Source organism: Syngnathus scovelli, chromosome 7, assembly GCF_024217435.2.
Source record: "Syngnathus scovelli strain Florida chromosome 7, RoL_Ssco_1.2, whole genome shotgun sequence".
NCBI classification, from domain to species: domain Eukaryota; kingdom Metazoa; phylum Chordata; class Actinopteri; order Syngnathiformes; family Syngnathidae; genus Syngnathus; species Syngnathus scovelli.
Window position 1 is genome coordinate 6,141,953 of NC_090853.1, and position 25,663 is coordinate 6,167,615.

A 25,663-nucleotide genomic window follows, 5' to 3' on the forward strand; every position below is an offset into this window, starting at 1 on the left:
AGGAAGTGCAATGTGTGCCTATTTAATCTTGTCACACATCAGCGATTTGGGGATTTGTTTTGGCAAGCACCCAAAATCTACCTTCCAACCGTCTGTTTCAGCGCAAGGTCTCAAAATTCCTCACATGCCCACTTGACAGTAAACAGATGGCTCCTTAACAGAAAACACTGTTGCGACTTTCAACTCGTCCCAACAGGGGTCACAGAGAGTCACTCAAATGATTTGTTGGGCAGTTTTTTTTTTTTTTTACTCCACACTCAACCCAATGTTTCATTTAATACTGAATTTATATCCTTTTCTTTTTTCTATTAGAGTTTCAAACCAATCAATTTCATGATTATCTGCACTCTGCATTTTGCTGACCAGCCTATGCCTTTAGGTAACAAAAGAAAAATGATTCAGCTTGCTGACTCAAATTAAAAAAAAAAAAAAAAGAACGAAGATGGCATGCAATTATAGACCAGAATAAAACATCTTTGTGTCCATTCAACTAACGCAACCTTTTAATAGGGGCTAGGAAGTGATTTAGAACTTGGCACGCCTGGCTCTATTGCAGACTTTTTTTTTTTTTTTAATTCCATATACAGTGGCATGAACAACTATTTCAAATCTTTTTTTGTAGCTGCCTCTCACTGTTGGATGGAGTTTGCTGCTCCCCACTGCCCAATCTGTTCTTTATCTCTCCCCCGAGGTTGACCACCGTTAATAAGGCAACATTGTTTTTCAGATTGTTTTTACTTTTTATCTGCACACAATATTGAGCATAATGAAAGTTCTCTAATTTTCTGGTCGTAAAAATAATATTTTCCAATCTTACACTCTTAACATATTTGCATATTTGCAACTACAGTTGGTGCAATTTCTAATATAAATGCGTTTGGTTTGGTTTGAAGTATTCATCATGCTGAGGTCATCAAATTACTTTTTCAGTGTCAGTCTGCAATGAGATTATCCAGCATCAGTCTTCAGTGAGACCAATTTACATGTCGAGATAAAGGATTGATAGTGTTTGCATGTTTTCCCATTCGGTTAACAGAAGCATTCACATTGACTCTAATTAAACCACAACAAAGCTCTCAGTGGAACAAAAAGATTAAAATTGTCATTTAAATCTTCTTATGTTAAATTTATAGCCACTACTTTGATAAGCACACATATCCTGAAACAAATGACTGCATCATTATTGATCGTCCAGATCGATTCTCACTTTGTCTTTTGTCGGAACAATTCGAAAATAATACAACTGAGCCGTAGTCGACATTCTTTACACCTCAATGCTTTTTAAATTACATTTGAGTAATATAGGATACAGATAAGTGAGGTTTCTGAGGATTGGCAATCAAGATCCAACTGGGACTTTGGTACTCAAACTAGCCAGGAAGAAGCAGGGAGAGAGGAAAAATAGATCAAACACATATGGAAAAGTGGTACTTCAGCAGAAGTAAAGTGAAACTCCTTTACCATGGGGATATCGTTAAAACCCTTTCCACTTCTTATGTCTTATTAATCTAGCTGCTCGTCCCCGTCTTTGAAAAAAAATATTCCTGGGAGACTTTAAGATATCCATAAACACTTTTAAATAAAATCAAAGTGATTTTATCTCAGATTTTACTTGACAAACCAAAGCTATGGAGGTCAGCTCTTGCAGAGCACACTGAACTGAAATGAATAAATCTGATGGATTGATGTGGCTCTATCTATGAAATACAAGATTTAAAAATATAATATCATCGACATATGGAGGTAGACAAATTAAATCAGCCTGATAAATTCGTCCGTTTTGCTCTTTGTACTAATAGAAGAAATAAATATGAAATCCCAGCAACTCCGGTGACCCCTGATATAATTATAAATAATAAAAACATAATTTCAATATTTCAAATGCCATGCTAGATGCAAAGTGCTGAGCAATCGAGTTAGTGAGGAATCATTTGTTATTTATTGCACAAGGAACATGAGGATCACAATTTATTTCATTTGGGAAAAGACCAATGAGTCAACAGCAACAACCGCAGTTTGTACGCTATAAAAACCTTACTTTGATAAGGGGAACTTTTCGCACACCTCCAGGCCAAGAAAGTGTCGGCAGATAAGAGCTCAAACCAATTAACATCAACATCAACACGCTAGCTGGGTAGCCACCACCTGGGAGTGTTTCCAATGGCACCAATCACTCCACAGCAGGATGCTGACAGTGAAAATTGAAAGTGTCTTCCTGTGCGATTCCACTGACAATCAAAGAGTCTCGAGGTTCTGCACGGAAAGATGTGAGCGACTCAGAGGGCAGACTCGCATTACGATATAGACAAGATTGGAGCCGATATGGAGCAACCCCTGGGACGGGGGAAGCGTTAATTTATAAAATAGCTATCTTGTTTTCTGATGGGATTAGCATCTTGCTTGACAAAGTTTTTTTTCAGAATGGATGTTTCACAGAAGATATAGATTTAGCTATCCATTTAAATTCTGATGGAGGATGTGACTTTTAAACTCAATTTTCTCACCAGTAGAGCGTATTTATACGATATGCTTAACAGCACTGACAACAAATACAACAAAACGAAATTTCAAGAGGATATTAGAGGCAAGCCAAATGTAGCAGTTTTTGTATATATTTACCAAATTAATGTTAAAACACAGGCTAGTTTTAAGATTTATTTAGTCATAATGATGCTAAGTGATCACATGTACATGAAATGTTCGGGAGGAAAAATTCTTTGTTTAATCTGAGCTCAGGGAAGTCATACGTCCGACCCTCCAAGCAATTAAAGATTAATGAGCACATTACCTTTTCAAGTTTCGACACATTTGGGATGAGAAATAACGTGGGCCGAGCAAAACTGCAAAACATGCAGTGTAAATTCTACCAACACTTAGAATTTAGAATCAACACATTGATACCTGTTTAAAAAAGGATGATTTTATCTGTTGGCTTCAGTGCCACAGATTTAGTGTGGCTTGATGATTGGTAATAATTTTCTTCCTCCTGTTCCTAATTACGCCCTACAGGGGACAACATCTGAACAGCCTGACAGGCTTTTCACTAAAGTTAATATAATGGAAACAAGCTGTTTATCGTGATCATTGCCTGTAGCTTCACAGTGAGGAATAACATAAACAAATCACACATAAACAACTTATTGGCTCATTGTTGACTGGTTTTGGCCCAAATACTGGACATAAAGCCTCGAAAGAAGTTTCCATTTTAGTCCTCATTTCAATTTTCCCTTTAATTGAATATATTTTATTAGTGTCCATTTTGGGCTTCATTGCTAATTTCCCTTTAAGTGATTATATTTTCTAAGTTTCCATTTTGGTCTTCAGTGCAAATTTTCCTTTAATTGACTATTTCATAAGTTTCTATTATGGGCTTCATTATAATTCTCCCTTTAATTCATTGTATTTTACAATTTTCCATTTTCGAGTCATCACCTTATAATGGTAGAGGGGTTTTGCATGTCGCAATGATCCTCGGAGCTAATTTGCTGTGGGGTTTTTCTATTTTCTGCTTTTACATGTTGCTTTTGAAACCTGCAATCACACAAGCCACTATCCGATGTGATATGTCAAAAGAAGGGCAGACAGCGTGGTATATTTAATTTAGAAATTCCATTCCATTTCCTCACAACATTATCAGCTCTACATGGGCCATTGAACCCCCGTAATAGGCAACACCAGAGTTTTCGACTGTCATCTTTGTCAACCATCCCGGGTTGAGGATGAAGTCATAAATGCTTTTTTTGGCTCTATCATTTTGGGTTTTAGGTTGTCTGTAAATGTTTATTTATTTATTCTGATTAACACCGGCACATCTATTCCATTACTTCCCAAGCCGAAGGACACATCACTAATGTGTGGAATCATTATCCCTGCTAACAGATTGTATTTCTGTTTCCTGTAATGTCATCTGCATCTCCCCGGGGTGACACTGCACTCCCACTTTTAACCAACGAAGGAGGAAACTATATGACACTTTGACATGTTCTTTAATTTACTTCATTTTTTTCCCATATTAACGTAGGTGGAAATGTTAATGAAGTGCATTCAAATTTAAGAGTTTAACCACTTTCAAAATAAATAAATTGAGGCTTTATATATACAATATATATATTCCTAGGACAAAAGAGACATTTTCTGTAATACATTCCACAAAGGAGACTCAAGGACAATTTTGTCAATACTTTACAAGTTATTTGCATTCACGGGTGATCTTGTTGTGTGCAGCCACTTTCTTTATGCTCCTATAGTGTCTATATTAATGTTTTCCATATTTTCACAGATGCGGGGGAGTAAAAACCATTCATCAAACATCTGCATAAACTGTAAGCTCGTCAAAACAAACACAAACTGGCATTCTCATTTCTCAAATGTGCTGAAAAGTCACTTTACCATTTACTATGGAGCAAGTCAAGTTGTAAACTGTAAGGGAACTTTATGAGCGTTACCCAGAAAACATCAGAGAACTCAATTTAATGCCTGTATGGCATGCACACAATAATGAACTTTTTTTTTTTCTTCCACAATTTTGGATTTGGATGTTGTGTAGACTGGTTTTACACATTAAAATAATTTCCCCAATGCAAAATGTTGGTGGAACATGATTAATACGTGCAACCAATGTCCATTGTTTTTGTTTGGTTTGAAAGAAAGAAAGCAGATCCAGGTTGACCTATGTTTCTCTTTTTCCATTCAGAATTGGAACCGATTGAACGGCTCGAATCAGATGCATACCGAGGACAAAACACTGGTACAACTAAAAGATTGTGGAACACCTACATCGATCAAAGATGTTCATTTCCCTGATATAAACAATATCAATGCTAGCTCAAAAATAGCTGCCTGTCGGCTGACTGTTGAATTAATTCCATCCAGTATTTTTTTGTTAACATTGTGGCTGTTATGATTTGCTTCTCAGTGGGGTGCATTCAGAATATCAACAATAAACACAACTACCGGATTCTCGTTCAAATGATTCACTGTTTTCAACTGAATCTCGATACATGGCCGGCATCAGCATGTATTATTGCACAGTGTGGGATATTATAGTTACTGAACAAAAGCTGCAATTAAAGTTTCAATCACAACTGTTTTGGTGAACTGGAACGACCCCAAGCAGGAGGGAACAAGTCAGATACAAGAATTTAGCATAATTCAGACTACAATCAAGCAGCTGTCTGGTTTAGCCTGTGGGCACCTTTTACCAGGGTTGCCTTATATGTAAAATGCAAAATAAATATGCATGCATACAGTATGTGAATGCATTTTTATATACTACATGTACAGAATCAGAGAATAAAAAAAGTAAAAAATAAGACCAACATGTTTTTATATTAGCAGAATTTGAAGTCTTCTGCGTATCACAAATGAGTGGAGGAAAAAAAAAGCATTAGTCCATCATGAAAATCAAATCATTTAAAAAGATCTCACTGTTCCTTTTTCAGGAACAGCCTGCACGATGATTTTATACTCAAGAGTATACAGATGAGGACAGGGTGTGACTTGCAGGAAATCAGAGAGGGATTGTTGAACATGATGATTGGAAATACGACATGGATCATCGTGACACAGTACACGTGCTCGTTTGCTTTCTGCAAACAAAATAAGGACAAATATTTGTGTGCCTCTAGCTAGTTCTTTTAATTCTATTTTTAAAATTATATAATATATAGACATATTTTAAAATATTAGTTTATTTAGTTTATTTTCGTAAATCAAGTCTGATGCAACATAGGCGTCGCTTGAGGAAGAAATTGAGCACAAAATGCAAAATTATATTCCATGCATGCGAGATCTTCTGAAGACACCTCACTTCCCCTTATGTGTGCGTTTTTTTTTTTTCCCCCCAAGTCGGTCATGTGATGTTCGCCAGCTCTATGGATAACTCCAGGTATGATTCCCAAATCACTATGTGAGGGAAAAATGCAGAGGTGACATATTATGATTTATGGACGGTACCTGCCTTTTTCATTTCTTTGGGACCAATTATTCCATTGACCTGAAAAGATGTATTGTACACGTAGGGAAAAAGGGGGAAGTATATAAAAATGAGAAAGGAATGTTGTCTGTGAAACAGTTTCACTGCTTTTCCTGAATCCTCCTGTTTTCATAGGTTTATATATTTACAAATGTGAAACCAGTAAAACCAACCACACCATGTGACAGGAAATGGTGAACATAACGAATATGAGAGTTACGTATCTAACCAAAAAAGTGAAACTCTTTGCAAAAGCACAATAAGGCTCACCTTCTGGTTTGAAAAGCATGTCACAGGGGAATCTGATTCAAGCAAGAGATACAAGCAGGCCACAAAGGCCGAAATGGGTGTGATTTAGAGGCCAATTATTCTGCACCCAACTGAATGGCGGTATTTCACCTGCTCAAGACTTGTGCTGAATACCAAAAAGGAGAGAAATAATAAGAAGGATATAAGTACACAATACAGGGATGCAGCAGTCCTGCAGACTTACTATCACATTAGGGGAAAATGTGACCTTTTTAGTCAGGCAAACATTATGGATTCAAAAGGTGTAGCCAGTAATAAATCACAATATTTTACACTTATTTACATGCACCATAGATGCTGGTTATCTATATAGTCGATATTTATGTTAAAAATTATTAAATCTGTTTACCACATTCCCGAAGGTTGATAAATAGAAATTAATTTGCTCATGGATACCAATAAGGAACAATCAACTTGGCTTTGTGCAACTTCAATTATTAATACCCATCAAGAAAAAAATTTTTAAAAAAATGTGAACATTTCGGAACTACTAGCTGGGCACATTGAATTTAAGCTCCACCCGCATAATTTTAACAAGAATTACCGGTACACCACAAGGCTGTGTACTCAAAGATGATGAATGTATTTACGTTACGGGATGAAGCAAAATATCACAACACCTTCTGACAAAATCACTATTAAAGATGATGAGAGCAGATGACAAGGTGAGAAATGATGAATTGCACGCAGAGTTGAAAAGGAGGAGAGGAGTAAACAACAGATGAGCTGAACGACTGCAATATCCCTCTTTAATTCATCATGGAAAATTAAGCACATGGTGTTCATGGAGGTCTCAAGGGCGTTGCTCATATTTTATGTTTGGTGTGTAGTGAATACAGAATTTATCCCAACAGTCCTGTATTATGTAAAAAAAAAAAAAAAAATGTAGACGCTCAATCAACTCTGTTGTTGTAAAACCTCATTTTTAGCACCTCCACTTGACAGACAGACATAAAAACAAAGTCTTTTTTGTTAGTTTGTTTGTTTGCCCAAGTAGCATCGTGCCACTGCAAGATCGTTCCCTGCTTAGCTACACACCAAGTGATGCAAATTCTAGCAAATGCCCAAACAAACTAAAATGAGAGCAGACAGCCAACCAAAAGCAGATGGCTAATTAAATGAAAACGTGACTGAGTCAGACAAACTCAGGAAATGTTAATGTTCTTTTCTGGACGAGTGTACTCGTGTTGTTGGTGGTGGTGAGGGTGTGCCTCTGGTGTTTATTTATAAACCATTGAATCTTTAACATAGTTTTTTTATTTAATTTATTTAATTTAATTTAATAATTGAGTTTTTTTCTATTTAATTTATTTTAATCCTCTTAACTCCACAGATAAGATATTTGATGTTATGAAGCCAACAACAAAATAAAGAATAGTTTCTTTTATAGTGGAGTTAAATCAGTATTAGATATACCAAAACAAGAATTGTTAACTACTTTGTTCTTTAGTCTCACAGCTTGGGTCTTCACTTGTCTTCAACCAGTCCATGTTCAAAATCAAAATAAATATTAATTTATTATTAATATCTCTAATAATAAACTGGTAAAACAAGCCCCCAAAATACATTGTAACCACTACCTTCGTAATTATAATAATAGGTGCCCACTCCTGCACTGATCTAAAGCATTTTGATTGAATGTCCTCTGACGCTAACTCTGGAGAGAATACTTGTCGAATCTGCCACGGCCACCAACGTTCTAAAGATGATTGGCATCCAGGTTTTAGCCAGAGAAATTCTTGACAACACATGAAAAGCATGTCAGACCTTGAGCAGAACATGAGAAACACGAGGGACCCATCAGAACATGGCTGCCGGGAGAGAATATACCGGCACCCGTGGTAGATCATGAGCTGTACTGCACCTTTGAGCCTCCAGGAAACAGCAGCCATGGAGGAGCCATTTACCCCCACGGCCCGTCACGGATACTGTGACAAACCGTGGATTTTCTTTTTTTTTTTTTTTTTTTTGCAAGATTTGATTATGGGTGAAAAAGGCCCAAATCCCCTGAGCACACTATTTGCCAGGCTGAGGCTGCCGTTGCTGCTGGGAACGTAATGTCAACTCAGCATTCGCAAGAAGAATTGGAAGGCCAGGGTGGAATTTACAGAAAATTACAGCGACAAGCCTCAAGGATTCCAGCACAAAGTTTTAAGGACTGACAAGGAACAAGTTTTTACCCAGCGAAAAGGAATAGAAAGGTTAAATTTTGCAGGAAGAAAAGATCTAATTGCAAACATTCACTTTTATCAAGCATGTCTCGGGCTTGCAGTGCATCTTTTGATACGGTTGGCCTCGTTAAACTTTGCGGTTGCAAAGATGATGGCAACAACAGAAGCTCTGCAAAAAGATTTTGTCTAATGTAAAAAAAAAAAAAATGGGCAAACAGTTAACATCCTGGGAGATGCAAAAAAGCAAAACTACTTTGTGGCTTCAACTAGATTCTGTGTTTAGATCATATTCAGTCTTATTAAGATGACATGTTTAACATGTTGCCTAACATAAGGGTCCATTTTAATTTAATATGTGTGAGACACAACTGACAGGAGATCACCGTCAAGCTTGCTCGCCTTTCTAACATACCTGCGTGTTCCGCCAGACGTCCAGACGTTAGCCAGGTGGCTGAAAGACCCCAGCTGTGAAATGCTCAACTGACATTACCGTCATCTATTGGCTAAAGACCAGCAGAAGCTTGTTACACATCAGCAAAGGCTAACATGGGGCAGATGCCTCTCCACCCTGTTTGATGGGCGACACACATTTGGCAGTTCCAGCCATGAAAGTCCTTCTTGGGTCATAAATCTTATTTTCAAGCTCATTTGAAAGGGGAATGGTCATGTAAATATGTATATTATGTTTCTTCTTCTTTAGCGTAGGCATAACATTAAATTCGTATCATTATAAACCCGATTCTTCTCCCCTGGTCATCATTTTGCTATGCAAAAAAAATATATCTAATGATTGTTTTTACTCATTTTGTATTTACTATATTTTTCTTGTTAACAAGGCAGAAATATGAACAACAGACGGCCATGTGTTAATCTGTTGTATTCAATATTTATGCTGTCGACTTAGACTCCTCCTGAGCTGCCACCAACGTAATTGTTTGACATGCTTCAGAGAAATGGCAGCTCGTCAAGAAAGGAGGCTAGCTTTGAAAGGGACAAAAAAAAAAAAAAGATTGTGATGAAAATAGTTCAAAATATCTCTATATCTATTTTTACATGAGCAGGATAAATAATATACAGTTATTGACGAGTAGAATTAATTCATTCATGTCTGAATGGATCAAAGTTGTATGTTGTGGAATTCACATTTTCAATTCTTCCTTGGTTTTATGTACACACACACACACACACACACATACACACACGCACACACACACGTATACACACACACGAACATAAAACTCCTTGAAGGTCTCTAGCTGCCATTTGTTGTATTCCTGCAGGCCTTGCACATTTTGTTGCTGAATACTGTATGCATAATTTCTGTAATGACACACTTGTTTGAGCAGATAGTGTTATCTTGAGAAACCAGTGATACAGACTAATTTGAATAAGTTAATGCCCAGGCAGAGTTGTAGAGTATCAATCGAACCCCCCCGTCCCTCCCCCGCCTCTCCCCTTCTACCCCACAGAGACACACTGTGGATTATTTATTCCTCAGCTTTAACATAATCGATATTCTAACTACACAGCAGAAATTAGGATATTGATAATTTGGACCACAATACGGCATTTGTAGATGTCGCTTTGTGCCCAGGTACAACTTTAATTTGATTGAGCTTAACCTCCTGTGATCAGTATAGACGAGCGTTTAGCGAACTGTCCACCTGCAAAAACAGCTGGGGTTTTTTTTTTTTCTTTGTGGCTTTACACTAGACCAGAAGACTTGTGATCTATCTTAGTCTTTGTCGACGAGTATGTCAGTTCTTTTTTTCCCCTGGAGTTGTATTTGTATTGTGATCGTCTTTCTTAACGATGTCAAGTAGATTAAATGCTCATGGTCTGGTAGAAGGCATAATAAAGTTTTATGTCGAAATGAGGTTTTGGGGGAAGGGTCCTCCAGAATCATCATCCAAGATAGAGATGAAACTATTGCACCCATTGATGCGCATTACTATTAGTCTTTCTTCTGATCAAACCTCGGTTAGAACTATTAGAGATAAATCAGAAGTGAGAGGCGCAGAAATGAAACAATGGTCTATAACTCATTTAATGAAAGAAGAAATTGGTCTTGCGAGAAATTTATTGCATCTAAGGCTCAGCCTCTACTCTGTTGTGCACTAGTTAATGACTCTCACGGTGAATACTTAACAGAGACACTGATCTCTGGACACGGAAACATTGAGGTCAATTTTATTTCATGGAAAAAAAAACCACACAATTAAAAGCATGGTTCATGTTATTGGACCCGATGGGAAGCAAGATCCCATGAAGAGAACCTAAACTTATATTAAAGAAATTGGCACTGGGTGTTTATGTAGCAAAAATATGGAAAAGAAACGGTCAAATAGTTGTACATTTTCCAGGAAACATAAATGCCACCAAAAGCGCCGTACCCGGATAATACATATACGTTGCAAATAACAATAATTAGCTTTCTACAACTGTGTGCGCCGAAGGGAAAAATGAGAAAAATGCATCCTAAACAACAAGCAAAAACACACACAAGGAGGAATTTTGTGATAAGTAACCGACCTGAAGCTGTCCTCTAAGGGACAGGCACTGTTACAAATCTTTTAGAATTACATGCTGTTCCTTCAAGCAGACATCACTTGGGGCATGTACTGTGAAGTGAGCACAACAGATCTTGGCAAACTTTTTGTTCGCTGGCTTGATAAACACACGCGTGCCTCCAAGTGCATTCAAAAATATAATAAATTAAAAAAAATAAAATAAAAATTACACACAAACACAGTACTTCAGTCATAGTTTGTTCTCTTCATCAACATTTTCATAAAATACTATTATGAATATATACTGTAAAAATGCACTCAGACACTTTCTCTCCATCCATCCATCCATCCATCCATCCATCCATCCATCCATCCATCCATCCATCCATCCATCCATCCATCCATCCATCCATCCATCCATCCATCCATCCATCCATCCATCCATCCATCCATCCATCCATCCATCCATCCATCCATCCATCCATCCATCCATCCATCCAGATTAAATACTAGCTAAACTCTAACAACCCTTTGGGTTGTCTCCTGGATTATATACCAGCTTTGTTCTAAATCAGAGGTTGATCAAATCAATGTTCTTAAAATATAATCAATTAAATAAATCCATTTGTTTTTAGCTCAGTGAGTCTAAACTTGGAACCTTTTATCTAATACTCAAAGCGCGACCTCTGACATGAAAACAAATTTGACACAACCACCTGAGTCAAAGATTTTCCAACAGCTTGGAGGTCACAATATGATCTTGCATTTATTTTATTATGTCTGTACCTCAGATTTGTTACACTGCATGCCAAGACAGCGGAACTCTCAGCGCAGAAGTACAACACAAAAACACAATTATGCAAACTCTTCATTTACCTACTTGAAAAATGATTATGGTTCAATAAAAATCCCAGCAGAAACATCATTTGTCAAATCTATCTTGGGCAAATAAAAACAGTGGCTTTATAGTCAGCCAACACAAATCACGCAGTGGTCATTATTATAAAAAGTATTTTCAGTCCCCGCTTGTGACTGCTACCAAGCTTCCCCCAGGAGCACCAAAGAATATGGATGGCAAAGCACTTCTCCTTAATCAAGGAGCTTCAGGAATATTCATTAGTGTTTGCTGCAGGTCAAGAGTGATATCCTCTGAACCCAAGTGCTTGCTGCTTGCATTTGTCACCTAACTGCAAAAGGAAATGACAACATGCAATCCCCACAGAGATAAAGAAAAGAAATTCACATAAACCACAGTCTCCATTTCTCAAGCACATGCTCGCTTCTCGTTAGTTGTCTTCACTATGTCTTTAAGAGAGCTTACATTAGCCTGCATATCACAACATTTGGTCGTTCAATTAAAATAATATCAGACAATAATTCCCCCCCAGCCATGGTGACTGCCAAATATTGTTGTGGTCACTCATGTGGAGTATTATTTAAAGGGACTCTTACTTGTTTAGGTTTTAATATTCATGGGCTATCTTGTCTCACTTCAGTGGATATGTCCGCTTAAGAGCGCCCCAGTGCAGAGGGAAAATCGTATTATAAAAATTCTGCATCACTCACAATTGGATTACAACCACCTGCATTTTGCTCATACTAATTTTCACATTTAAATTAATCTCAGGTACATGTACATTTATAAAAACAGTTCAAGTCTCGCTGCTTGAACCTTTCTACGGAAATTGTAGCTGTTCATTCATTGATGCCAGCGGTGATGAATTCCTTCATGGAGGTCTCCGAGTTCTTGTTACAACTTCAAAGTTACCCGACTTAAGTGTCATCAATCTCACGTGCAGTATTGTAAACCAGCTCACGTTTCTGCCATGCAGTGATGCCGATAATAGACGCTATAAATACCACAGTAATGCTCACAAGGAATTTAAATTCGTCTATTCAACTTGGTTCACGGCGTTTGAGTTTCACATTGACAACCAGTTAGTCACCGGGCTAGCTATCAACAAATAAATTACAAATCCAAAAGGCAGCCACAGCTCAAGATATTGACTCAGTCTTCACTAATTCATGTTCTTGTCTCTATTTTCACTTCGCCTCTGCCTGCATGCTTTTTTCTTCATTATTCCATTTGTTCCCCTTCACACACCGCCACCTTGCTCATCCCTCCCTTCCTTGCTGGCACTCCACACCATCTCGGCCACTTGCCAGCATCAGAGCCCCGTTGAATCGAATCCAATATTCTCGGTCAGGGGTGGACGCTGTTCTACAGTATGTACTGCGATCCAGTGGGAGACAAAGAAACAGCTAATTGATTCACCCTTGAGCTCTCCGAGATGGGCCAATTCAGTTCTATTACTGCAATCATTGCTAGCATGATCTCCGAGGTCACGCAATATATGAATGACAAAGTGATTCGTCTGGATTAGATAAAAGTTTTTCAAAAGCACTCTAAGCTTGGATCCCAGTGGTGTGGATAAATGAGACATAATTACCATTACTGGGCACAAGGGCTGAATAGATTGTCTGGAGATGACATGAATGTAGATGTACTTACTCCACTGAATGTGAATGTGCATCATGTAAAAAAAAATAAAAAGACGTCACATCTATGAGGGACAGTAAATCGACATGTGTGCTAGCTTTAGACATGCACTGAATTCCAATGCATGTTATTAATATGTTGGCGACTTCACACGCTGACTCAATAACATTTTAGAGGGCGTTGTAAAATGGTAAGGTCACGACACAGGGGATCCAAAGTGCAGAAGTAAAATAAAATTGGGCGAGCCTTGCTCACCTGCAACTTTCTGGCAATTGGCCATACGTCTCAACCTTGCAAAGGAACACGACCTTTCCTCCAAAAATAATGTGTCAAAGTGAAACAAAATGTGCCAAGGTAGAAGCTAGCCTACCTGGTCTGTTCTGCCATCTAGTGCTTACAAACCCAAACAGTCATTAAACAATCTGATTGTATGATAAACACAAATATTTACCTCTTGAAGTAGATTAGCTGGTGCCTGATGATGACACGAGGGATCAATTCCTTCATTTGAACAAATGTCCTGTAATCCTTTGTCCTAGGGTAAGGAACCCGACGAGATCCACATCCAGTTTCCCATCACTCCTTGCTACAACACCTGATTCTAATGATCACCTCATCAGCAAGCTCTGTATGCGATGCATTTGTGGCCACCGAGCAAGCAAAACAAGCAGAACAAGGGCTGGAAGATAAACACTGGACTGTCCAATTGCAGAGCACCCATTTCACACACACCACTTGTCGATTTAGAGTCTTCAATCAACCATGTGGGAGGAAACCAAAGAAAATTCACATGAACTGAAAACAAAGGCCAGAACAGAGACTCGAACCCTGGACCTCAAGTGTGACATGGATGCACTAACGACTCATCCACCATGCTAAGCTGACAAACTAATATAATTAGTGCAATGGATAATCTAGTGTTGAAAAACAAGGCGCGTGTATATCTTCCATGAAACCAAAAATGAAGTAAATAACATGCATCAGTTCATGAGTGAACTTTGCCAGCCATCATTAGCACACAGTAGGCTACTGCCATTGTTCGCCTCCGACCTTTTTATATACAGACCCCCCAAGGAAGAAATCGATCATCTGCACTGATGTTATCTAGTGTCTTTGAGTTACAGCATGATTGGAGCTTTTTCACTTTTACAAATTGGTATGGACAATTTTAGAAGAAAGGTAGTTGAAGTAGTGAAAGGGGTGAGCTCTTCTTTAATAACTTGAAAACTGTTCTTCTGTGGTTATCGGGGACTGTAAGCTTAAATGTATTGACACAATTAATTTGGGGGAACATGAAACAGTGTAAGCATAGTTATTTGCCTTCACGGGAAAAGCAGAAAGAAGCCAGCTCGACATGATAGAAATCATCAGGCCAGGTTATTTTACTTGTCAAGTGCTCCTAACAATCAATGTAAGCGGTGATGATGTGTGTATAAATACTGCTATCTAGTGGTTTATTCTAGAAGTACTTTAGGAGCATTCCAGCAGCCACCATTTCTGATACCGCTTGACTTCTTAAGGCTTGCTGGTGAACTGCAGTCCATCTCGGCTGATTGGGACCAGAGACATGATATTGAAGAGCTTGTTGTTAAAAGATATGAAAACAAATGACACACTCCAAAAGGAGAAGATTGTATCAACAATATTTTATTCTCTACAAGTTCCAGTGTTATGTTTCCTATTTGACATTTCAAACCAACAGTAAGAACAAATTGATTTCTTTACATATTTACAAATTGGTTTGGTCATTATTCACTCTAACACCTCAACGCTAGGTCATGGACACGGGATATCGGTCGTTTAGTCACCGTTTGCCCATTTAGATTTTCAAGGTGGCCATTGTCCCTTGAATAATAAGAACAGAAACCTGAGAGCACGTCTCAGTGTTAACAACCACGGTGAGGGGACATTGGCTGAGATGCTGAGAAAATCTTAATGAACTTCATTTGGAAACACTGACAGGTAAATAAGAAAGGATGTGGTTACATGTGTGCGTTCGTCATTTTTGGAACCTTTTAGTTTGGATGTGTTTGAGTAGCATAAGCAAGTTTAAAGAGAAGTGACATGTGCAATGAGTCCAACTTTGTTCTTATACTTTTGTCCATGTTGGGCATACACAATATTAGACTAGCTAATAAACTAATCAAATAATCCATCTGAACTTTTCCATCTTTTTCGTTTGAGTGAAAATGGCACATGTACAGCTATGACTGCACCGATTTACATACATTAAATATAAACAGAATTATAAAAGTCAGATTCAGTTTCAACCCAGTGTAAATAACTCTTAGATGATGAGACATGAAGATGACAGTGGCTCAACTGTTTCCAGGACAACAAGAGATTGCATTTCCCGACTGCGGATGTATCCAGGAAACGGCAATACAAATAAAAACATGAATTCTTTCGTCAAATTGCGGAATACATTTTTTTGCCAGAAGACAATATTGCATTAGGTTAACATACAAGAAATGTCAAAGCTGAGTTCCTTTGCTGAAAATTTGGTTAAAAATATAAAACACATATACTTCTACCATATACAGCGTAAACATATTGGGTTTACCTGCCTTGTGAACAAAAAATGTAAATTTTCTGGAGGAAAATAAAGCAAGAAATTAACAAATAAAACATCCCTTCAGTGAATCAGCAGGATTTTTTTTCGGTGCCTCCGACCCCACAAAATGTTAAGACACGAGTCAAATTCAAATGATTTCTTTGATTCTAGCCTAACGTTGTAGTTACAATATGTACAGTAACAAATAACAGTAATTGCTTCCTTTGTAAAGTGTGGGGGTAGAAATTATTTTTTAAATATATATTTGTAAATTTCACTAAGCATTAATCAAATAAAAAATTATTTCCAACAAGCAGCACAGAGGTGACAAATCAAATTAGGATAACAGTGAAGTTTAAAAAAAAAAATGCACCTGCATTTTTTTTCTCTCAAAAAATATATATTTTTAAAATAAAAACATAAAGGACAACAACAAAAAAATGAAGATGCATCCTTTGAACAGTGACATCATGTAAAGAGTTGTATGGGTATAAAGCATTTCACCAATCAGACCGTTCTGGTAGGCTGTCTAAATTGCTCTAAAAAGTGCTTAAACACAATAAAAACTTTTATTTTATAACATATTCTGTATTATGCAACATTTTGCATCTATAAAGCCTGTCATTCTCATTTTCTTTCTCTCTCTAAGGCCATTGCAGTCGTTGTATCATTCTTATTTATGTTCATCCAACATTCACTTTTTCAGTGCATAACTATCAACATCATCCTCCGATCCCAATTTTTGAATTTGTCAAACATCAATTGTGGCTAGAAAATATCCTTCAACACATACCACATGCATTTACGAAGGAATTTGAGATGACCCCTAACTAACCACGGAGTGCCCGTCACACTGAGCTTGAAATGCCTGCAATGTTTTGGGGGGGGAACAAAACCAACAGTTATAAAACCATCCAAAAAAAAAAATAATTGCTGATTTAATTCCAGTCTTCTACTTCCAAATAAAAAGGTAGGATAATTTTAATAAATAAATTGGCATCGTAAAAATCCTACATTGTTTTTAGAATTAAAAAAAAAGAACAGCACACAGTAGAGAAAGACACAGTTGAAATATTCAAATAAAGGGCAGCAGGCTGTTTCAGCCCATATTCAGTTTGGTTTTCATCATGGATTTTAAAAAGCAACCAAAAACTATGTAAGTCCTGTTTTCAAAGAGAAGTTTTCAGACCAGTGAGCCCGCTCTGCTTTGAGCGGGCACCATGACGGGCACCGCCCCCATCCGCTCCAGCGTGGCCTGGCTCACGGCGTACGAGTGCGTATGCTGCCCGTGCGCGGGCGTCACCACTGGCTTTAGGCTCACGGAGCCGTTGCTGCGCGCCATGGTGGGGGGAGATGGGGCTGAGTTTGTCGTGACCACCAGGGTCTTGGGTGGCGGGAGTGTGTGGCTGCCGTTGGCAAAGGTGGAACTTGTTGTCGTCGCAGGCTGAGCGTGACGAGACAACGGGGCCGAGCCCGGTGCCGTGACCGCTTGGCCGTGCCCGTGGCCCGGATTCTGGGACTGTCTGTGCCCGTGCGCGCCATGGACAGCTGTGGCGAAGGTCTGTCGCGTGTCTCCGTTGTACCGTGTGTATGAGTTGGTGTCATAGTTGGGTTTGGGGTTGTGCCAGTAGCGACTGTTGTAGGTGTTGGTGGAGGTCAGGGTGTCATTCTCTGAGGATGAGGCATCGGCATGGAACGCTTTCACAGATGACGACCTCTTTGGGGGGAGGTCGTCTTCCCTGTGGAGATGATCATGTGAGAAGTCTATCATGTTGGATATTTACTTGAAAAATTCCTTCGAGAGAGTCTCAAACAATAAATTGTCACAATTCTCCAAAGAAAAAAAAATATTGATTAACCTGATCTCATTGGGTATCTCTTCTTCCTCGTATTTGTTCTTATTCTTCCAATAGTAGAGGGTGACCACCACTAACAGGCAGCAGATGATGAGTGCCAGCACTCCAGTTGCAATGGTACCGGCTATCAGGCCCACACTCTGAGGTTGGGCTAAAGAATGTTGGGAAAAAAATTATGCTGATATTGTACATTAAATTGCACACGGGTGTGATAATAAGAAGAACTGATTTATTAGAAATTACACAAAACTTACTCAGTACTGGAGTACCAGAAGGTTTTCTTTCAATTATTTATTTGGAGGAGTGCTTTTGACTTTTATTTGAGTCATATTATTCTAAGGCAACAGTTTTAATTGACTACAAATCTAGACTATTGCTCTGCTTGTCATGCTTCATCAAAACCAAAAACAAAAAACATTACATTCCTCGCTGTCATGTCATATAATGCTACCTCTTTGACCCCATGTCTCCATTTTGGTCTGATTGTGTCAATCCCGGCAAGTTTTGACATCACCGATGAGCGATTGTTGCAACTTTGCTTGGTTTCATACCAGTTTGACAAATGTCACAGGGAGATTTTTTTGAACTGTACATCTCATGAGTGAAATGTTTATAAATACCAGCAGTATCACGCAGCAGGTTTGTGTCAGAACAGTGTGTTTGGAGCACTTACGCGGAACAACCTGAAGATTGAGCAGGCATGTGCTCTTGCCAATGGCATTGGTGGAGGTGCACTGGTAGAGTCCTGAGGTACTGGTGCTGATGTTTCTCAGCGTCACAGTGCCCTGCATCTGGTCTGTGAGACGCACGCACACAGGTTGTGTTGTAAATCAAAGACACAAATCGCAGCATAAAACCCGTTACAGACATGTTTGCTTGAAGTAGAATTGAGACTGAATGAAGTAGAATGAATGACTTAAATTGCATTTGAAAATTCCATTTTTATTACTACTTCGGCCATTAAACTTTAGGGGGCGCCAGATAGCTATGATAAAACGTACTGCAAGAGCCATCAGCACCATTTGGAAGCGTCGTTGCGCTTGTAATGAGTCTACAAATATTCTGCTTTAAGAAGGATAACGCTCAGTTTTGATGGACCCACTATTGGTATATTAATTTAATGAGTAAAGAGTTTTTTTTATTATAATCTTTGGTTATGTGCTTTTATTGAAAGTGGTTGAAAAGTCTATTCAAATATTACAGACAAATAAAAAACCTCAATATGACACAGAGAAGTTATGAGCACTACAAAATACATCCATAATTCTAAACACCTCCTTGACACTGAATCATATTTTGACCACTGAATAAATTCTGCATATTTAACAACTGTTGCATATTAGTTTGTTATAGAGAATGGATGAATGAGTTAAGCGGTTACATGCACTGTGCAAAAGCACTACTTGTTTCACGACAAGGCTCTGACAACTGCCTGGAATATTTTATTGACATGGAGAGTTCAATTTGCACTCAGAAAAAAAATGCAGGTTCAATTGGCTTTTGTTTCGGAGGCCTTTTTGTACTTGAGCCTTTATTTGACCGGTAGTGTACACACAGTGCAACAGGTGATGAAGACTGTCTGCTGTGCAAAGGTCACAGCCGGATAAGAGAGGAGAGGCCACTAAAAAGCTCTCTTAGGCTGAATGCCAGTTGCCGACATCCAGTTTAACACATGCAAGTGCTTCTTGGATGAAGTGTGAAAACGTCAGCAATTGGTAGTCAGCCTGAGAGAAAGGGGTGAAAAATAGAATAACACCAAAAATTCTTCATCACACGCACGCAACACATTCCTCGTTCTCATTTGAATCACACAATTGGTCCTCAGAAGGATCACAGGATGGAAATCTCCAGGTATGGTTGTGATAAAAGTAGGCAGAGCCAGCGCTCCCTCACGTGTGTGTTACATTTACCAGCAAAGGTGGGGCAAAAGGGAACCCCGATGGCCAGCTTGTTTCTAATACCTTGCATGGCGTTGTGCGGCAGCTTGGGCAGAGCGTCTAGCTTCTCCCACGAGTAGGATGGTGTTGGAATACCTTCATCTGAGCTGCAAAACAGCATGATGTCGCTGCCCACATCCAGCGTTCCCTGGAGTCGACATGCTGGCACCGAGGGGGGCACTGACAGATGAAAAGAGTGGGTAGTGAGATGGCAAGCACTTTACAATGCAAATATTTTATTTGTCTTTTTTTATGCAAAATTATATTTATAAAGACCAGAAATTATATGGTCTTTTAAAACCAGGTGAGTCAAAGTAATTTATCCAGCAGGTGCTTATTGTTTGTGAATGGAAGACAAATGTGTCATTTAAAAAGTACCAGTAGTCAGATTTGGATGTAATTTAAATACAAAATAATTGATATTGTCAACAATCATGTTGCATAACTACCTAGCACAGTGAGCCCGATGACACCAATATTGCGCCCCCCTCTGTCCGGGAGGTTGTTGACCAGACACTGGTAGGTTCCGGTGTCTGTCAGTTGGGTGTTGTTAATAAAGATGGAGGCACTTGTACTTGGCATGGTGGACACAAAACCCACACGACCATTGAGGTGGTTCGCGAGGCTGAACACCTGGCCGCCCTGGTAGATTATCACCTGGATTGGCATAACACAAAAAGGGAGAAGGAAGGTGGCAAAAAAAAGGCAAAGGGGGGGGGGGGTGTAGACAGAAATTAAAATATAGCTATTAGTGACAAAGCCTCAGTTAAAGCAATACTAAAATCCTAATGCTTAATTTACATCTCGTTTGTAGAGTGCTATTAAGTGGTTGGGGAAGATCCAGTACAACCTTGTGCAAAAAAGGGGTGAAGGCAGTTCTACTCAGAGAATGTGTAAAAATTAAAAAGTTGAACAACTTTAAAATCTCTTGAGAGGAAAAAAAAAATCAAACATAGTGACAAAACATTCGAGTAGGTGCTTGCTTCTAGTTAAGTGACTTTGACATACTAAAACGATGCATAATTGAAAATATTTGCCTTCGAATTGCAATTGTATGTTGCGTGGCAACATCGCTGTTACAAGGTTGAACTACCTTTCTCACAAATCCAAATCTAACACATTCTTTTGAAGCCCTGCTGTGATTTTTAACTAACTTTGAACAAGCTGGTTTGTGTGGCCGAGCCCCCAATGCAAAACAGCTCTCAGCCCTCAGCTGGGCCTGCACAAAAGATGAAGAGGACACACACAAACACATGGTTTGTGCACATGCGCACAGCAACTCACACTCAGAGGGGAATCAGAGGGGCCCATTCACTTGGCTGAAAAGACTCCTCATTGAACGGTTCAAAGACCCAGCCAGGGAAACAACCGGCTTCAGTGTGTGTGTCTGTGAGCGTGAGAGGGATAGTTTTGATGAAAGCTGTGGGTTTGTGCGCGCTCACGTGTGTGTGTGTGTGCGTCTCTGCTGTCCGCCGCTGCTGCTTAACGGTTGTAAATTGTGCGGCTGCAATTTCCTGAGTGCAGCGCGCGCTCGCTTTGTCCTCTTACGTGCAGATGAATAGGCAGCTCCTCGGCTGTGATGAGAGCCCGCGACTTCATCTCCTCCATGTCTGTGTGGTTTGCTATGTCACGGTGCATTCATTTTCTCGTGGGACTGGTATAGCAACGCATCGTGGGCTTGAGAGTGTGTGTGATTGCTCGGCCAAAATAACTGTCCTTGCTTTTTTCCCCACGTGTCACGACGGCACACTTTCCCCGCTGTCGTTTTATACTTTTATAATCACGATGCTTGCTGAAAACAATCAATTGAGCTCACGTCAGTATTCAATTTGTGTGTGAATGAATGTGCAGAGGAATAAATAAAAAAAACAGTGACAACTTTTGATGCATTTTACTCAATTATGCATTTGTTCTATCTTTAAATTTAATTTAACTTCTCAATCGCTGTAATATTGAGTCTGTTGATCCAACGTACTGTACATGTCTAAATCGCCTCATCCTCCCGCGTGGCCTGCTTGGCTCGAACCACTGTATGCGAATGGAAAAGAGGTCAGCACAGGCATTCAGATGATGGACAGAGCAAAGAACTCTGCTAGCCCAAGTCTGGACACGCCAGCGCCTTTGGAACAGCTCTATCGTTCCTAACCTAACGTGTTATATTGCACGCGTGTTTTGTTTTCAGATGAGCATAGCCTACTTCTGAGCAAAGCCAAGGACCTTTTGGCTGCGAACACAAGGGATACAGCTACTGCCTAAATAAAGCCTGAATAAACCTTTAAACCCCCACGGCCTCCCTTCAATTTTCTAACCATAAGCTGCCACTGTTATCTCTTTCTATCCTCTGAGACATGACATCAACAATATGAGCCGGGACTCACTTTAAACTGCAGGTTTGCCATATGTTCCTCTTCTGTTTTATTGTCAACCATGTTTCTAGTGTGGATTTCTAGGATCCACGTTTTGCTCTGCTTATCAGCTTGCGCTCAATCTAGAATTTGGAAAAGTTCAACATTGTTGGTATTCTATCCAGGAGTGGCCATCCTGGAAAAAGATGATTGCAAGAACAAAATGCAAAGAGCTCAGTAAGGTGAAGAAGAAACTTATGTTGAAACTTTGCTACATGGATGAGGTTGGAAAAAGTTCACCTGTTGAGATTACGATTGTCAGATTTTGGACATTAGTGCTGGGACGCACCCACTCCTAACACACCTATAATGGGATAATGTTAATAAAACATGAAATAACTAGACCTTTGGTGTCCTTGGTTAGGAAGGAGAAACATCTAAACATAACCAGCCCGATTGTCTTTATGTTTACCTGACCCATGGTAATAATCCTTTATTGATCCTAAGAGGGAAAATTCAATTGTGGTCTTTTTACAATGCGTATGGCATAGACTCATCCTCTGATGGATTGGGAGGTTCAGATGAGGATCAAAATCTGATCATCTGAAATACGTTGACAGATGTTCTCTATTACAGATTAATGTCATTTTTTTGCGCTACAGATTATCCCTGACCTCGATATAATCAGAGCAGCGGTTCACTTCAAATTGTACATTTATACTTTGATGTATTTAAAGAGCTGCTAAAAATATCATTTTAACAGGCTCGTAACTTTAATGGTGAGAAGAGGTAATTAACACTGCAACACAGATACAAGTCACACATCACAGTCTATGATGTACATATACACACACACACCTTTTTTTTTTAATATGCACACACACACCTTTTTTTTTTAATACGTAACATCCATATGGCACCTAGGTAGCATGTCTACGGCTAGTTAAGAACTAGCACAATAATCCAAAATTAGTATAAAGCTGATCTGGGCAAAGTAAAGCCATAGGCAGGCCCATAGAGATGTTTATCCTAAAACTTGAGGCTATATTTCTTATTTCTCCATCTATCAATTTCTATCCATCCATATTTTACAACATTTATCTTCATTCGGGTCTCGGGTGAATAATAGCCTACCCAAGCCCAATTTGGGCAAGAGGCCCAGGAGTTGTCGCCGAGTAATCGATACGGTATTCTACCAAATTAATTTCAAGACCAAATCCTTAAAAAAGAAAATCATGTGATGTGGCTGTAAAGCACACAAACACACCACCGAATGAAAAGTCATAACACCAAGCACTAATATTCTAAGTAACACCACAGAAGCCAAGTTTGGTGTGTGTGAGAGGAGCTGACATTTTTCGTGCTTTTGCGTTGTAACAGAGCTCAATAAGTAGCACTGTCGCTTTTTATCTGAACAAGGTATTCAAATTTGAGAAGACTGAGTGCGAGCTGAGTGGCCCAAGAGCGCTTTCGCTGACTGCGAGGGTGTGTAAGTGTACAGAGTTCTGTTCAGTAATTCTTAATGGCTTTTAGCATCAACTGTAATCATTTATGACATTCTCTCTTCCCAAAATGACCTTGTTCTAGCACTGTCGCCCCCCACGCAAATTCACACAAAGAACTGAAAGTGCTTTTTTCTTATTGTGTATGGCATTTCATTGTTTATGACAATGTGCACTTGAAAAAGTTGTGATCTTGTGTTTACACTTCTAAAGTACATATTATGTAATACAGAGTGAAGGTGCTGCATGAGACTTTGAATATCTTGTGGCAGTGGATGGCAGCTAGCTGCTATCGCATGAGGTAATTCTGGTCATTACATTTGTCGAGCATATTTGAGCATCACAGCAGTGAGAACATAACAGCGTGATGTGCAATATGCACTTCTGGGCTTGTATGAATTCATGAATCTGATTTGACATATCTCTTGAGAACTTTGCATGCATGTTTGTGTCACTGCAAGTTGCGTGGACACGGTAAATATATAAACTGCATGAGCTATGCATGGATGCATGTAGATCTGTGCCGCATTTTGGACCAGCAGCATGTCTGAAGCTAGTTTGTGCCTGTGTGCGAGCGTTTGTGTGGAGTGAACAGCTGCTATATAGAGCCTGTCGTGGGCATGAGGTAATTAGTGCAGAAGATAATCATATTATTTGGACGGCCGACCAGCGGAGGTTCAAAGTGAGGAAAGGCAGGTGAGCTTGTATGGCCAGCAGCTGCATGTTAAATAAGTTAAAAATGAGTCCTGGAAGGATGGAAGGACAAGTGGAGGGTAGTGTGAGAGGAGAGGTGAGAAGAAAAAGAAAAAAAAGGAGAGTGGAGCCATAGCAGGAAGTGCAGGAATTTAAACTAACTACACAAAACAATAGAGACCAAATTATACTTGTTTCAGTCTGTTTCTGTGTAATGAGCAGAAAAAAAAAAATGCTTGACACATTTTAAAAGCAAAGACACACCTCTACAGCTATTAAAAGCTAATAGCTAAAACTTGTACGTATGTAACTTATACCTCAAGGTGCGTTCAGATGCACCAAAAGAGATTTTCGATCTGCACAAGTTTGGTTGTAAAAAAATCCCCATTTTAGCTTTGCATGAATACATTTATTTCATCTGCGGCAAATCACATTTTCGGTAACGCCACTTAATGTTTTTTATTATAGTAGCGACTTTTTAGAATTTAGCAGATTGCTTTTACTTAGCTCCAATATGAGCCAGTCTTGAGATCCAATACTATGATGACGGAAGCTTGATTACACAAAATGCTACTTTGCTAACATCTCAACCATGCTCGTAGCTATGTTCCTCAAAATACAGACTGATCATTTCAGTTTTTCACTGGCAAAAAGTGACTATATAGTATACATTTAAAAATGTACATTGTGCATAACCTCTGACACTAGTCTTGACCTTGCATATGTGAGTATAAGAGTATCAAAAGTGTCTGTACATAATCTATTTTCCAAAATACTCTTCAGGCTCTATCTGAACACACCTTGATCCAAATCAACATCATATGTACCTGTTTTGACTGCAAGATGTCAAGGTGAAAGCAGCCATCCACATGAGGCATACGCAGTGAGGTTACATTGGAAAGTGAGTTAGAATAATCTATACTATATGTTTTCCATCCTTCCTTTAATTGAGTTTTTCTTCTCTTGGAAGCTACGGCATAGAGTTCAGTTCCACTATGAGCGAGTGTGTTTGACTGCACCTGTTCTGGCTGGTTGGCATTGGACAGTGGGATCACCATCCAGATGATGTTGAGGTTGTTGAGAGCAGCGCTTGTGGTGAAGGAGCAAGGCAGGACGGCTGCTTGGCCTCGGGCTACCTGGATACTGCTCTGTGACACCATCACATCCAGCGCGCGTACGCTCACTGCAAAGGGAAGAGGCGGAAACCCATCGGTGACTTCATACACAAATGTTGAAGTCGATCAGAGTTATTGGATCGCAAAAACTGTGAAGCTAGTAAAGCTCATACTGTCAAATTGATATTAATTTAATA

The 25,663-nt window shown here is 39.1% G+C and overlaps 1 protein-coding gene across 2 annotated transcripts in view; it reads right to left on the minus strand.

The window, feature by feature from the left end:
• Positions 1-15,095: 15,095 nt before the first annotated feature.
• igsf11 (immunoglobulin superfamily member 11) overlaps positions 15,096-25,663 on the minus strand; it is a 52,559-nt gene continuing 41,991 nt past the window's right edge. The window contains exons 3-8 of one of the 2 annotated variants that reach the window (XM_049726639.2): positions 25,371-25,534; positions 20,261-20,468; positions 19,836-19,991; positions 18,548-18,670; positions 17,878-18,025; positions 15,096-17,757 (exon numbers count right to left, since the gene is read on the minus strand). In XM_049726639.2, coding sequence (XP_049582596.1) covers positions 17,202-17,757; positions 17,878-18,025; positions 18,548-18,670; positions 19,836-19,991; positions 20,261-20,468; positions 25,371-25,534 — 1,355 coding nt within the window. In that variant the 3' untranslated portion in view covers positions 15,096-17,201. Of the gene's footprint in view, positions 17,758-17,877; positions 18,026-18,547; positions 18,671-19,835; positions 19,992-20,260; positions 20,469-25,178; positions 25,348-25,370; positions 25,535-25,663 lie in introns of those variants that run through there. The other variant, XM_049726640.2, reaches the window with a different exon arrangement.